At 32.3% G+C, this 15596-nt stretch overlaps 1 protein-coding gene across 2 annotated transcripts in view; it reads left to right on the top strand.

The window, feature by feature from the left end:
• PLXDC2 (plexin domain containing 2) overlaps nt 1-15596 on the top strand; it is a 463969-nt gene that overhangs the window by 238892 nt on the left and 209481 nt on the right. For both annotated transcript variants that reach the window (XM_074266811.1, XM_074266812.1), the window contains exon 4: nt 9104-9173. In XM_074266811.1, the coding sequence (XP_074122912.1) occupies nt 9104-9173 (70 nt within the window). The remainder of the gene's footprint in view (nt 1-9103; nt 9174-15596) is intronic.

Below are 15596 nucleotides of genomic sequence, written 5' to 3' on the forward strand. Positions count from 1 at the left end.
AATTCAATGAACACTACTTTTGTCTGAAAAGAGTGATAAATCCCCAACAACAAAATTGCATATTGATTATTCCCCTACCCTAAACATTTTGATCTTCTAATTAGGTTTTCCTTGTTTTGAACCACTGAATTAATGACATAGCTTGTTGAACTCCTCCCAAAGAGTAAAAAATTAGCTAAAGGAGGAATAACATGACATTTTTTGGATATAGTATGCAGAAAAGAAAAAAAAAAAAAGAAAAAAAAGTCACCCAGACACATTCTTATTATCTCATTTTTAGGACATATTTAGCACATTCTATGCAGATCTATACCAACATGCTACCTACCTCATATTTCCTCCAATGAAAGGCTTCTTAAAAAAAAAAAAAAAAAAAAAAAAAAAAAAAACTTGAATTTTGCATTTATTTTCTAAAGATTTGTTTTCTCCCTTCTTGATACTTTCCTTGGCATTTTGTTTTGGCTTTGATTCGTGTTTCCCCACTCACTTTGCTTGTCAATATTTTTATCTACATATGTAGTTAACTGATTGAACAATTAAAATTTCATATTTTTATATTGTTAAGTCCTATAAAAAGTATAAATAGTACCTCAGAAATCTCCTTTTGGAGATAAGAAATGACAGAATTTAGGTCACTGACAGCTGTCACTAGGCATTTTTGCACCTGGAATAAGCTCTGCAATGTGCCTGGAACAAGTGGTATGAAAGGTGCTTTCATTTGTGTTAGGTCTGGATAGGTATCATCCTTTCAGAGAGACACAGAGAAACCCAGAGTGCAATGCTGTCTTTGATGAAAAGATTGACCACCACTATCATTACCTGCCCCTCAGACATTATTACCTAATGTAATTTTCCTACTTAATTTCCTACTTAAGCTAATTTTTCTTGATAAGTTGGTAATAAGGTCAGTTGTTTCTTTCCTTTTGTCAAACAAAAATCCTGATTGCTGAGTGATGGGGGTGGAGTGATAATACAACAAAAATTGCTTTGGGGGAATAGGCTGAAAGCTGGATTAAAACCACCTTTTTCTCCTTCCCTCAATAAAAGAAGCCAAACCTCAAAGCATCATTTTATAGATGGAAGTAACATTAGGGATTATCCAGCAAGCACTTTGGTTTTTTACTGTGAAAATGAAGCCAAAGAGAAAGGCAATCATTTGATTATGACCCTTTAGTACTGCTCAAATTCAGATTTTGACTTGACTGTGAGGCAACCTTTCAGTCTTTGACTCAAACAAAAAAAAAAAAAAAAAAAAAAAGGATTGATTGAGTGTCTACTATAAGCCAAGTATTTTATAAATATGTCATTTGATCTTCACAACAACCTTGTGAAGTGTCAAAATCATTCCCATTTTACAAATAAAGAAGCTGAGGTAGATTTGCCCAGTCATATTGCTGGTAAGTATCTGAGAACAGATTGAACTCCGGTTTTCCTGATTTTAGGCCTAGTATTCTATAACATTGTGCATCTGTCTGTGTCAAAGCCAAAAATTCTTAGCTTCATCAGGTGTGATCCCTTGGCAGGACTCAGAGGATTCCAACTCTAACCAATAAGTGGCTATACCAGGAGGAAAGGCAGAGTTCATCTTGCTCAGATTCTCTCAAGTAGCACATGGCAGCAAAGTCTATCTAAAGAGGTCTGTTCCCCATAGAGATCTCTTTTCATTCCAGCTTTGAGGAGTCTTCTCAAATAAATCTCAGAAGTCTTTTCTGACTCATCTGAAAGTCTGCTTTCAACTATATTCCATCAAGGTGAGGTATGTTGTAGGAAATGACTTATCTTTAGGTCATCAATCAAAAATCCTCTGAGTCAAGCTACAATTAAGCAAAAGGCAATTATTTCATAGGTACAAATCATTTCTAAATATCTCTCAAATCCTCATAACTGACAAATTATATACTGAGAGATATAGGACATTGTCTTGGCTTATTCTGAGCTGCTCTCCATTTCTTTATAAGAAACTATCTCTTGATTAAAGGAGAAAGGGCCATCACCCTATCATATACAAAATACATGCAAAATAATTATAAAGGGGAAGAAGTATATCCAGCAGTGAAGACTGCATTTCTTTTTTAACTGCCTGTCCGAGTCAATGCATATGTAGCGGAAAGAAATCTGGGTTTGGAATCAGAGAACTAGATTTTCAATCTTCATTTTGCCATTTATGACTTGTGCAACATGAGAAATGCCTCTTCACTACTCTAGGCCAATTATCAGACATGTATTAAGCACACATTATTTGCCAGCTACTGTGTTGAATACTAGAGATACAAAACAGAAAGAAACCGTTTCTGGTTCTACTGAGTTAATATTCCAATTGAGGAAGATATAACAAGGATCTGAAAAAAAGTGAAGGAGTCTTAATGGGAGAAGGGTATGGTAGAGGTTGACCTATAAGAATGAATAAGCCATTCAGTCTAGAAAAGAATAAGAAATGGTTGACCTTGGCTTCTTCCTTGAATTGGAGATTCTAAGAAGAACCAAACAATCTGAAGTTGAGTCTCATTGTTCTTCAGTCACTCCAGTCATATCCAATTCATCCTGACCGCATTCGAGATTTTCTTTGGCAAAGATACTTGAGTGGTTTGCCATTTTCTTCTCCAGCACATTTTTATAAATGAGAAAAGTGAGGCAAAAAGTTAAGTGACTTACCCAGAATTATACATCTAGTAAGTCTCTGCTGTCAGATTTGAACTCAGGAAGAAGAGTTTTCAAACTCCAAGCCTGGAACTCTATCTACTCTGCCAAGTGGGCTAAGGAAGAATTCCCAAAGTAAGAAGTAATCCAGGGATTGAGTGATCATTTGGAAGTAAAGAGATTTCTATGGCAAAATAAATTCCTGTGAAAATGAGTCAGCAGTGTAGTGTGTAATATTTTCATCTGCACAATGAGGGTATTGTCGAAAACCTTCCTCACATAAAAAAAAAAAAAAAAAAAATTCTTTGATTATAAGACATAAAAATTAAAGTAGAAAAGAGTAATTTATCCAGATATTTCATACAGAATTAAAATAACATTTATTTATTATTTATGATTTTCAAACTATATCCATATGATGATAGAATGTATATTTTAAATTGCATTATTTTTTGATAAGGGGAGTAATAAAATGGGTCATTTTTGAACATAATTGACCAAATTATTACTAGCTTGTTGACTTTTTCTGAAAGGGAAAGAGCAAAATTGTGATTTCATTGATGGTGTGAAAACTTCCTAAGAAACCTCCCATTAATAATTCTAATTTATATTGTTTTCCTATTTATGCTCATAAGGCTTTGACTTTGGCATTAAGAGATTAGGATTTGCCCAGAGTCACATAGCAGAATAGATTTCTGAGGCCATGTTTGAAGCCAGGTCTTTCTGACTCCCAGAAGTTGGGGGCAGGGTCAGTGTCAAGTCTTGAAACTACTTCAGTAAAGAATTAACATATACACCAAGTCCTTGGTGATTAAGGATAATGTATCATAGCCAAGGTTATACCAAATGCTCTTCAGGTCTTCCTATGGTTTTCTTTTATATAAAAAGAAGCATGATTAAGCAACATTTTAAAGGTTAGAAAAGGTGAACACAATTATGTGACTAGACTGCCTTCAGTAGAAAATGTGATAAAAAGATCAAAGAAAGAGACCTCAGGGGATCTAACAGTATCTCTAAAAATAGAAGGCTGTTTTAGACTAATAGGATGTGATTAAGAAGGAAAAAATCTGGATTAGAAAATTGCTACATTCAAATATTTAGCTCTTAGAGCTTTTACAAATTAAGATTTTATAAGAATTAATTACTTTATGTTAATAGAAATGGACAAAGAAGTTGAAATAAAACAGGGAACATAGAATTAAGAAGTATTTAAAGGAATTAAGGTAAATCATATTGATTAGTTATAAAAGATTGACAAAGTTAAATAGCTGCAATTGTTGAACAATCTGTAGTGTAGAGAAAATGTAACTGTTCCAGGGAGGATTATGCTCTTTTCTGTTATTGACATTAAAGGTTAAGTATCTTAGCTTTGTTTAAGAACAAATTTTAATAAGCCTAAATCCTATGATTTTATTTATTTATTTAATTATTTTAAGAGCTTTTGTTATACAACCTTGCCAAAGGATTTCAGGAGAACTCAAAAGACTGCATCTACTGGTTTCCCTTTATAAATTTACATATTTTCTCAATTCCAATGAATGAATCATATGATTCCTTTTGAAAAAAAAATGATTTTTGTCAAATAGATTATTTTTAAGTGAGTTTCATCTTAATGAGAACAAAAGTATTTTTTTTTTAAAGAATCCAATTGTGTACCCTGTAAGGTAGAAAACAAATTGCCATTGGTTTCTTCATGAAATTTACTCAAATATCTGTGTTAGAAGTATAGTAGCCCAGTAGCCCAGTGTATAGCAAATTTTCTTACTGAAATTCTGGAGATTGTTTTGCTATGAAATTTTATGATTCACGCTTGATTCCAAAGACACGATAAGGTCCACTCTAAGGGATACCACTCCATTTATTGACTAAAACACCACCCCCAAATCCTGGGGAAACCATTGTAATGAAAAATACAATTTCTCTTTTATATGTATAAAATAACAAAGAAAAAAGTCTATGAAACAGAATAATAACAACTGACTTCTCACATTTATGACTAATGCTCACAGGATTTGCTTATGACTAATACTCACAATAATTAAATAACATAACATATATGAAGTACTATGCAAAGGTAAATCACTATAAATATAGATAATTATAAAAATTCCACCTACATTGAGATACAGCAAGACTCAGGAGATCAGTAAATCTGTTAGGTTCTTACTTAGTGCTAATGAGATAATGAGATATTAGGTTCTTACTAAGTGCTAAATCGGTACTTAATAATTCTCTAGTTCCGGCTTTTAAGGGGAGTTTTACCCCTTTGAACTTCTGGGGAGGATCTTACATGCTTAAGAGGAGCAAGTTCATTGGTTGAAGTATTTTTTCCCAAAAGCCCCTGAGTTATTCCACACCAATTCTCTGGGAGGATAAAAGAAGCAACATTGAGCAAGGGAGAGGAGTCTACTCTGGTTCAGAGTTGGGGCGGCACTCTACAGGAGTCAAGTCTGGGCCAGAGTTGGGACTGCTCTCTGGAAGAAGAAGAGTCTAGTCTAGGATTGAGTTGAGATAGCAGATCTCCTCCCAGAGAGCTATCAGCAGTCTCTGGACACAACAGAACATTACATAAATCAAACCATTTTTAAGTACAGCCTATTTTCTCCTTTACATGCTGCCCATGAATAATCCTAGATGCATAACTAACATGCAAATAGATACTGATATATGTGTGTGTATCAATATATCAAAAATGAGGAGAGCAGCCAGAAAGACACAATAATTAACTTGAAATTAATTGGAGAAGGGCACATGTGGTTAGGATGATCAGGAAAGAATTCAGATAAAAAGTTTTAGTAAAAATATAATTATACCTCATTTAATTTTGATATCAAAACTTTTATTTGAAAATTACCAATCAAGATAAAACAAATAGGGCAACTTATTAATTCAAATAATGAACATTGGAGGAATAAATTTTAGAAAGTGATAAACTTTATCAACTTTTAATAATTCTGAGCTTTAATTGTCTCATTTGTAAAATTATTAAAAAGAATGATTAAAAGCATCCTGCTACATAGTCAACAAAGTACGTTTCCTGCTTTTACACTTGTATAATGCTCATGAAGATATTTTTGTAATCTTACATGGCACTATTTGTCATATTTAGAATTGCACTATTAAAACTTTGTATTTAGAATCAAATTCGTCATTCTTTGATAGAGATATGATTTCTCCCGTTGGAACAAAATCAAAGTCCCCCCACATAAAATGTTAGACTCTTATCCTTGAATGTTTATTGCATATGGCTTTCCATAAATCTCCCCATACGAGTATTTCTTTAATATATTGAATGGTCTTCCTGTCATTATTTTAATAACGTGGGGACACTAGTATGTAACTTGGGCTCTTTTTCTTTTGTTGTTTCTTCATTGAACATGGTTGTTCCATTTCTCTTTTGTCTTACTTTTTAGATAACACCTTCACACCACTAATAACTTGATATATTTCATTGTAATTCCATTATTGGTCTTTGGACAATGATGGCATCTAAAGTATACCAAATGAACTTTTTAATTAGCTTAACTAAAATCATGTAATTCTGAGCATCTTCTGTTGTTTTTTTTTCCTGATAGTGCATCTTCATCTGTAGAAGCAAAAGTAAAGCACAAATTAGTAAGACTATTTTCTATTTTTATCAATTTTATGTGTTGCCTTGGGAAAGACAAAAGACAACAAACATCTCAAGGGCAAGTCTTGGAAGAAATGGATTTTCTTGATGAGGTAGCAGTGGATCCTTGCACAATTAAAACAATTTTTTCCTGGGCCTTTAATTCTTTGCAACTTGGTAAAGATACTAAACTGTGAAATCTTTTTACATAGCCTTTAAGAATCCAGAATCTAATATCTTTATATTGTATCTAAAGCTTTTATAAAATTATTTAATTAAGTTTCAGTTATATATTCTAATAATAACATCTGACATCTGCACATTGTTTTAAGATTTATAGCACATTCTATATAAGTTTTAGCATATGATTCTCACAACAACTATATAAGATAGGAAAAGTTATTTTCTCCATCACATAAATGATGCAACTGAAGCTGATACATTTTAAGAGACACATAACTACCAAATGTCTTGGTATACAATTTCATTTCAGGTCTTCCAGATTCTGAGGACAATATTCTTTCTGCTTCACCTAGCTGACTCAGATGTAGTTTTTTATTTTTTTATTTTATTTTTTTTTATTGGTTTAAAAAAACATTCTTTTTAGCGAGCACAGTAGAAAATGTGTTTTTTTTTGTTTGTTTGTTTCATTAGAAAACTAAAAAAGGGTAATAAATTATTGTACAAAGTGGAGCTTTCATTATGTAGGAAAGAAAACCTAATTGAAAGTTGCCGTAATTCATGAATGATCTATTTCATGCCAAATAAGTCATTAAAAACTCAAATTGCTATAGAAACCAATCATTGGTTGAATACTAAAAAGGCTCGATTCAATCTAAAAACTTGTCCTTTCCATTTTTTCTTTTTTGTTATTTTACACACACACACACACACACACACACACACACACACACACACACACACACAGAATATGAATGCTTTAAAAGTAGTCATTTGATTTTTATATGACTATTGCTTTTTGGTGGACAGGTTGCAATCACTGCATATTTATAAATCTGAATAACCACATATAAAAGTCATATGTTATTCAACATGAGGCCCTTTCTTTCTCCTTTCTTACTTACTTCTCCTTACTTACTCCTTTCTCTTACTTTCTTTCTCCATTAATAGCAAGAAATACCCTGGATTTTAACTAGGCCATTTCTTTTAAAATGCAACTAATTTAACTAGATTTTTCAAACTAGATAATGTAAATATAGATATCCATGGGGCTCAGGCTTCTCTTTGGGGAAAAAAGAAGATTGTTCTTTTAATAATTCTTTCAAGATACAGAAAATAAGATTTCATCCTCTGGCCTTCCATATTTTCACTTACTTGGACAGCATCATTTTATAAGGATTATGTCTTGCAAATTGTAGATGTTTCAATGAGTATTTGGTGTATAAAGAATTGCATAACTCTGACAGAGAACTTTTTTTTTTTTTTAAGTGGACATGCTTTTTTTTAAAAGCCTCCTCTTTAGGAGTGTCCCAGGGGTTACCATTCTTAATTTAAATGGATCACAAGCTCATGGAGAAAACTTACATAGCTCTTTCAAGAATTTAAATGTCACCATCCCAAACATTGTCTCCAAATCCTTCCCCAATTCTCCCTGGTCAGGGTTGAAGAGAGGGAATGTACAATATGCTAACGTTGTTTTCCTGTTTCATTAAGAGGATGCATGTTTCCCACAGGCTGCCTGATCCCACTTATCCTTCATTTTTGCTTTGTGACTAATTCATCTTTTTTTTTTTTTTTTTTTGGTTCATATATATTTTAATATCCTTTACATAATTTCTCCTAGATAGTTGTTTGTAATGGATTGTAACTTGTTCATACTTGCCATACTCTGTTGATTCAAAAGTATTTTCAGTTTCTTTGGAAACGATATTATTCTATCACAATCACTCTGCCATACTCGAGGCACATTTGTTTTACAAAGATAGCAAGAGGGGTATAGACATAGGATGAAAAAAAAAAAAAGGGATCAACACTATTCACACATAGGTCTAGGACTGGTCTGTCTCCATTTGCCTTATCCTTTGAGATCCACTGACAAAAAGCATGTTTTTCATTATAAGATTCAGAGAAAGAAAATAGGGCACTATAAACTCTAATTGCCTTTAATTAAATATCTAGGAAACTCAGTTTAGTTGTATTAATAGTTGAATCTGTAAAAAGAAAAATTTTTTAAAAACTACTCTTTTTTTTTTTCCCTCATTATCCTCCATCAAGTAACTGATGGCCCTGAATATGCATACATAAACAGAAGTTTACATAACAATGGGGATACTGGTAAAGAACTGGACTTGAAACTTTGTGATTGCTTTGCCTGTCTATGAGAAAAAATAAGCCACTTCTAGGCCCACTTTGTACTTCAGCAAGGAGCATTCTGTTTTTCAAACACCAATGAAGAAGGCATCATTTAAAGGATATAAAATGGAGAGTGTGTGTGTGTGTGTGTGTGTGTGTGTACACACATATATATATGTATATTCATATACACACATATGTGTGTGTATATATATATATATATATATATATATATGAATGTATATCACCTTCATTATCAAATATATTCCTCTCTTCTACACTACTCTCTGATCATCCCCTATAATAAATAACAAAAAAAGAAAAAGGTGTGTGTGTGGTAGGAATTCAATAGAACCAACCATCACATCATTCATATCCAACAACATATGCAATATCCTGCATCCTTATTGTCCTACCTCCACAAGAAAGATAGAGGTCCATTTTCTCAACTCTTTGGGAACATCACATTTCTAAAAGCTTTTCACCTTATATATGCTATTCTGCAGATTATTGATTTTTCTTTTCTGGTGTTGTTCCTTGCAGAGAGTGAATCTGTCCTTCGATTTTCCATTTTATGGCCATTTTCTACGTGAAATCACTGTGGCAACTGGGGGTAAGTAGATTTCTGCCCATTTGCTTTGAACCACTCTCCCAAATTTTACTACAGTAATTTAAAAAGAAAAAGTATAGTATTTGTTGGAAAAAACTGTGTTTTCTATTATAAAGGCAAGGACTTAAATTAATCCAGAAGATTAAACTACAAGAAAAGCTTTATAGTAGAAAAAAGTGACAACATTAATAATTTTCAGTTCAGGTTTTCCCTCTTTCCTTCCAAGTTTTAATTCCTTTCCTGGCTAGAATAGGAAGACTTCCTGATTGATGGAAATTGGAATGTAACCATTAAGTAAAATAGTCTGAGGAAGCTGGTGACATTATACTTTTTGAGTTCATTCCCTGTATAAATGTGTTGATCTTTAAAAACTCCCCCCACTCTTTCACTTTGAATGCCCATATACTGGCCAACAACTCAGTTGTGATTTTCACTTGAAAATAAACCTAAAAGATTGGAGTCAGCTTCCCTAATTATACACTTTCCCAAACTTGGAGACCAGTATAAAATTTGGAAAGAACCATGCCAAGGCAATTATCATTTCCTATGAAATGGCCAAGAAGCCAACATCCTTTTCATTCCTGAATATTACTAAGAGAGCTAAACAAAATGCCCATGAATTGCTACTGGTAAGTCAGAGAGGAAAAAAGATGAAAAAAGAAAAGAAGAGGAAAATAAAAAGAAGGGAAAATGTGAAGGAAATAAAATGAAATGAAGTAGAATTCAGTGAATGATAGGATACTAGCAAGAGCACTATTTTTTTCTTTGTCACACGAACAAGTGTTATATTCCACATAGCCATTATTTTGAATCGATTTCCATTTTCAGAGGGTGAGCTTGCCATCTTGTCAGACTCATTTTGTTTATTATTGGTACATCTTAATGTGAACGTTCATAGGACTTTGAAACAATGGATAAAAATCATGAAAAGAGAAATTTAGGCTTAAGATAAAACAAAAATAAAAGCAAACAAACAAACAAACAAACAAAAAACAACAACTAGTAGAGCTGCCTAAACATGTAATGGACTACTTTAAGAAGTTGTAGGTTTCATTTCTTAGGTCTTCTTCCAAAAACTAAAAGGAATACACTATAAAACAATGACCACTTATTAGAAACGTATTAGTAGAGATTTCTATCTGATATGAGTTGAAATAGTTGCCTAGTGAAGTCTCTTCCAATTCCCCTCATATTCTGGAATTGTGTGAATCTGGGACTCTGAAGTTTGGGTTAATTGGTTAGAGCTACAAAAACAGAAAATCTTATTGTCGTATATCTTATGGTCACATGAATTAACATATGTGTGTATACATGGATGTCTATACATACATACATATATGTGTGTATATACACACACAAAGATGGATAAATGTTATCTTCTTCACTTCAAAAAAAAAACAAGCAAATAAGACACCTTACATTATCCATCTTTAAAAGTCTGAAGTTAATATGATTTGCCTTTACCATTCACATCATCATTCAAAAATTTGGAAGTCATGTATTCACATTTTTTTATTCATGAACCAAATAAGGAAGAAACAAAAAGGAAAGTACAAGCTAAACACAATGGGAAGCAAAAGAGTTTGGTAAAGGGAGCCATAGAATAATAGTCAGAAGGCTTGAGTGCAAGACCTGGCTTTACTGTCACTGATTCAGAATATGACCTCAGAAAAGCCACCTCATTTTGCTGAGTACTCATTCTTTAATCTATAAAATGGGGAAAATAATGTCTGTGTAATTTTGTGGTCTCCACTAAACTTTTTCTCCAAAGATATAATTAGTTACACTATATTCTAACAACTAGTTCTATGTTGTTGTTGTTGTTATTCTTAAAGGGAAAGGAGGGAAATAAATATTTAAATAATGTCTACTATTTTCCAGGTACTGTGTAAGTACTCTTCTACACTACTCTCTGATCATCCCCTATGATAAATAACAAAAAAAGAAAAAGGTGTGTGTATGGTAGGAATTCAATAGAATCAACCATCACATCATTCATATCCAACAACATATGCAATATCCTGCATCCTTATTGTCCTACCTCCACAAGAAAGATAGAGGTCCATTTTCTCAACTCTTTGGGAACATCACATTTCTAAAAGCTTTTCACCTTATATTTGCTATTCTGCAGATTATTGATTTTTCTTTTCTGGTGTTGTTCCTTGCAGAGAGTGAATTTTTAAAATAATATTTTATTATTATCACTAATTATTATTATACATTAAAAGCACTATTTTTTGAAATTTTATTTGTAACTTACGGAACAATATATCAAGCATTCCCATAATAGTACAATAAAATGATGATTGTACATGAAACTGCATATCTACTCTGTACAACTTAGTATTTCTTTCAAATATACATCAAAATTATGTAAAGTTCTTTTTATTTTCTTCTCTCCCTTCTCCCCTGCCGTATAGATGGCTACCATTAGATAAAAATAAAGGTGTGTGTGTATGTGTGTGTAAAATTATTCCATACATACTTCTATTTTTCAATTCTTTCTGAGGATGCAAATGGCATTTGTCTTTATATGTCCTTTAGAGTAATTCAGGTATTAGCCCTTTGAAGCCCTTCCTGTTCTTTATGGAATTTATATGAAATTAAAATTTTCTCCCAATGAAGATAGTTTCTCCTAAATTTCTATGATAGAATTGTTTCAAATTAATCTTGAGAACAATGTTATTGTTTTAAATAACCATTCTCTCTTAAAAGTATCTTCAAATATGAATAAACTAATTAGTCATCAAATCATAAATTTAGAACCAGGAGAAATCTCTCAGAAGTTGTATAGTTCTAGCCCCGGTTCTTTTATAAAGAAGTTAGCTGCTTTATGAAGTTTACAAAGGGAGGAATAGCTAGATGGACAGTGGATTAAGCACCTGCCTTGTGGTCAGGAGGATGTTAGTTCAAATCTGTCTTCAGATACTTCATACTTACTTGTTATATCACGCTGGTTAAGTCACAACCCCAATGACTCATAAAACCCCCCAAAAACAAAAAACAAAATTACACAGGTATTATGTAACTCAGTCATTATTTGAATGGAGGTCTCCTGACTCCAAATCTGGGGTTGTTTTGTGTACTACATGTCCTAAGTAGCCTAGTATTTCTTGAAGAAACATAAAACCACCCTCATTAACTGCTGGTTGGGAAGCCTTTGCAAGAAGGGGTTGGGCAATGTAATGGTATTGGGACAGTTCCCTTGCCATGTAACTATTTGATAGCTTCTGACTTTGCATTCAATATGAATTATTTCTCTTGTGGCTGGAACCTCCAGAAAGTTTCTTTATTAAGTTCTTACTTGGAGCCAAATGTGAGATTAAATGCCAGGAATTTAAATGGAAGCAAAAAGATAGATTATATCACCCCTCAGGAAAGTTACCTTTTAGTTGAGGAAGAATATAATATATTAAAGGGAAGTAGAAAGATGGTGGTAGAGGAGGAAGGTAACCTCTTGGGACCACAGTGGAGAAATCAGTTCAGAGTTCAGAGCAGAGCCGTGTGAGAAAGGAAACAGGGAAAATTGTGTTCTGGCACCAATCTGTAGGTTCTTGGGACAACTAACAAAAAAAAAAAAAAAGTGGAAGAATATTATGGGATTAGAAGATTCCTATACTTTATTTGTATTCTTTTTAATAATATATAGGTCAAATGGAAATATAAAATAATTTTCTGATGAATATAGGCTATGTAGATGAGCTCTTTGGAAAATTTACATGCCAGTCTCCTCCCATTCCTCAACATCAGTAGAAAGGTTCTTTTATACCTACTAATCTTTCATTTACTTCACATTTCTATTTTGTCCATTTTTAACACAATAATTTAAAGTTATATATAAGTTACAAGAGTGCAATGATTTATTGTCACTGCATCTCATCTTCATATGACAGGTGACAGTTAAAATTATAAAATCATCTCATTTAATGATAGTTTATTTGAATTTCAGATATAACATTTTTCTAAAAGAGTATCTTTCTTTAACAGTAAGCCCAAGTCTAGTTAAAAGTATGAAATCAAAGATAAATGTCAGGTCAGTTATTTATAGACTTTCAAAATGAATACTTACTTATTAGGCATTCTAATATTCACAATCTTCATTCCATATAAATTATGTGCAAAATGAATTGTAAATATTCACCATCTCATTTTCTGGTCCACTGACAATAGAATATGGAAGCATTCATTTGTCTTTTTAAAAAGACAAATAAATCCTTTTTTCATATATTAAAAAACAAACAAAAGATTCATCTGAGCCTCCCATAAATATAATTTCTATTTTTAACATTATAAAGAAAAGTAGCTCAAGAAGATAATTTTGCATAAAGAACTACATTTGTTATAACTTTTTATAGTTAAAACAATGGCTAACCTTAATTTTCCTCATTTAAAAAAATTCTTCACATCTACTTCAAGATAGTTTTATTATGATCTTGTTGTTATTGTTCAGAAATTTCAAACTATGTTCAGCTCTTTATAACCTCATTTGGAGCTTTTTTTTTTTTTTTTTTTTTTTTTTTTTTCCAAGGTCCAAATTGGGATTTATTTTATTTATTTTATTTTTTTGGCAAGGATACTTCAATTTCCTTCTTTATCGCATTTTACAGATGAGGAAACCAAGGAAAACATATTAAATGACTTGCTCAGAATCATATGGCTATTAAATGTCTGAGGCCAGATTTGAAATCAGGTAGATAAGTCTTCCTAACTCCAGGCCTGACACACTATCTATTTTTATTAATAAAGCTATTTATTTTCAAAATATTTTTCAACAATTTTCCTTGCAAAATGTTTTGTTCCAAACTTTCTCCCTCTCCCTCCCACCCCCTGCCCCAGATGGCAAGCAATGCAATATATGTTAAACATGTTAAAATATATGTTAAATTCAATATATGTATACACATTATTTGGAGCTTTTTTAATGGAGTGGGTTGCCATTTCATTTTTCAACTCATGGAGAACCTGAGGCAAACAGGGTTAAGTGATTTGCCCAGTTATATAGTTATATAGGTGAGGAATCTATGTATAATTTGCTTGAAAAAGATCTATTGTTTTAATGATTTTTTTAAACTCAAAATGAATTATTTCTGTTTTCTGGTGGCTAAGGAAGCAACCTAAATCTTAGTATATTTTATGGAGATTCATGATGTCCAGAAATGGAGAACTTGTGATAGCCATTGTCAAGCCATGTCTGGCATATTGTAATCAGTTTAAGGTGTCATATTTTACCAAGAGCATTCAGCAGAAGACATACAGAATGTGAAAAGGACATTAACTTGATGACATAGCAAACTTAGTTTAAGGACCTATTGGTCTTAGAACAGAAAAGACTCAAAGAATGTGATAGCTATTTTTCTCATAGAAGGAATTAGCTCTATACTGTTTGTCTCCAGAGGATCAATTTAGGATCAATGGGATAAAATTGAGAAAAAAGACAAATGGAAACTTGATTTAAGCAAAGCATTCCTTCCTGAAATGATCACATTATAAGAAAACAAGTGATTAGTCTGCTTTCAGTTGTTCTGAGTTCCTGCTCTTTGACAGACTTCAATAAAGTTGATGATAATTTGTTGATTCTCTTATAAATGTGCTTCCCCCAATTACTGTTAAACTAAGTGACCTCTGATTCTTCCAGATCTGAGATGTTGATAGAATATAGAATTAAAAAGAAACTTCAGGAAGTTGCCTATAGGGAATATCTATTTCATGAGAAGGAATGATGTTTGTCCATGCATGTGTACCTAGCATATATAATATAAATGGAGAAGAAAGTGCTTTGTTTGGAGTATAACATTCATGACCAATGTGGGATCTAAATTAGATATCTCTAGACATAAACCTTCCTATATTCTGGGACTATGTCATTGTTGGCCCTTGGTCTTGAAATCATTTCCTCCCTCTGTGATAATTGACTAACTTGAAATTTCGAAAGAAAAAGAAATTCTTCTAGAATTAATTTAAACTCAGCTCTGTTTATCTGCTTGGCCAAATACTTTATTAAAAGCTAGATAATCATTGGGCCAAGATGGTGGAAAGATGAAAATAGGAGAATTTAGTTCTATCTCACCCCAGAACTGGTTACTCAACAACTCACCTCTTAGATAAATATATGATTCACATACTCAAAGGCATGAAAGTGAATGACTTCTAGCTATGAGAAAAGCTTCTGTGGGGAGAATGCCCTTAAGGGATAAAAGTGAAAGACTTCTAAAAGTTTCATCTCTAGGACAAAAACAAACAAATAAACAAAAAAAAAAAAAAACAAAAAAAAAACCCTTAGCAGGAATTCTCTCAGAGACAAAAGTGAAACAAAAAAGATTTCAGTGCTAAGATTAAAAAATAAATAAATAAAAATAAAATCCCACCTGTTGGGAGCACAAAAAAATGTATGTCAAACATCAGTGCAGATTGCCCAAGTCTTTGTCA

Source organism: Sminthopsis crassicaudata, chromosome 5 (assembly GCF_048593235.1).
Source record: "Sminthopsis crassicaudata isolate SCR6 chromosome 5, ASM4859323v1, whole genome shotgun sequence".
NCBI lineage: Eukaryota > Metazoa > Chordata > Mammalia > Dasyuromorphia > Dasyuridae > Sminthopsis > Sminthopsis crassicaudata.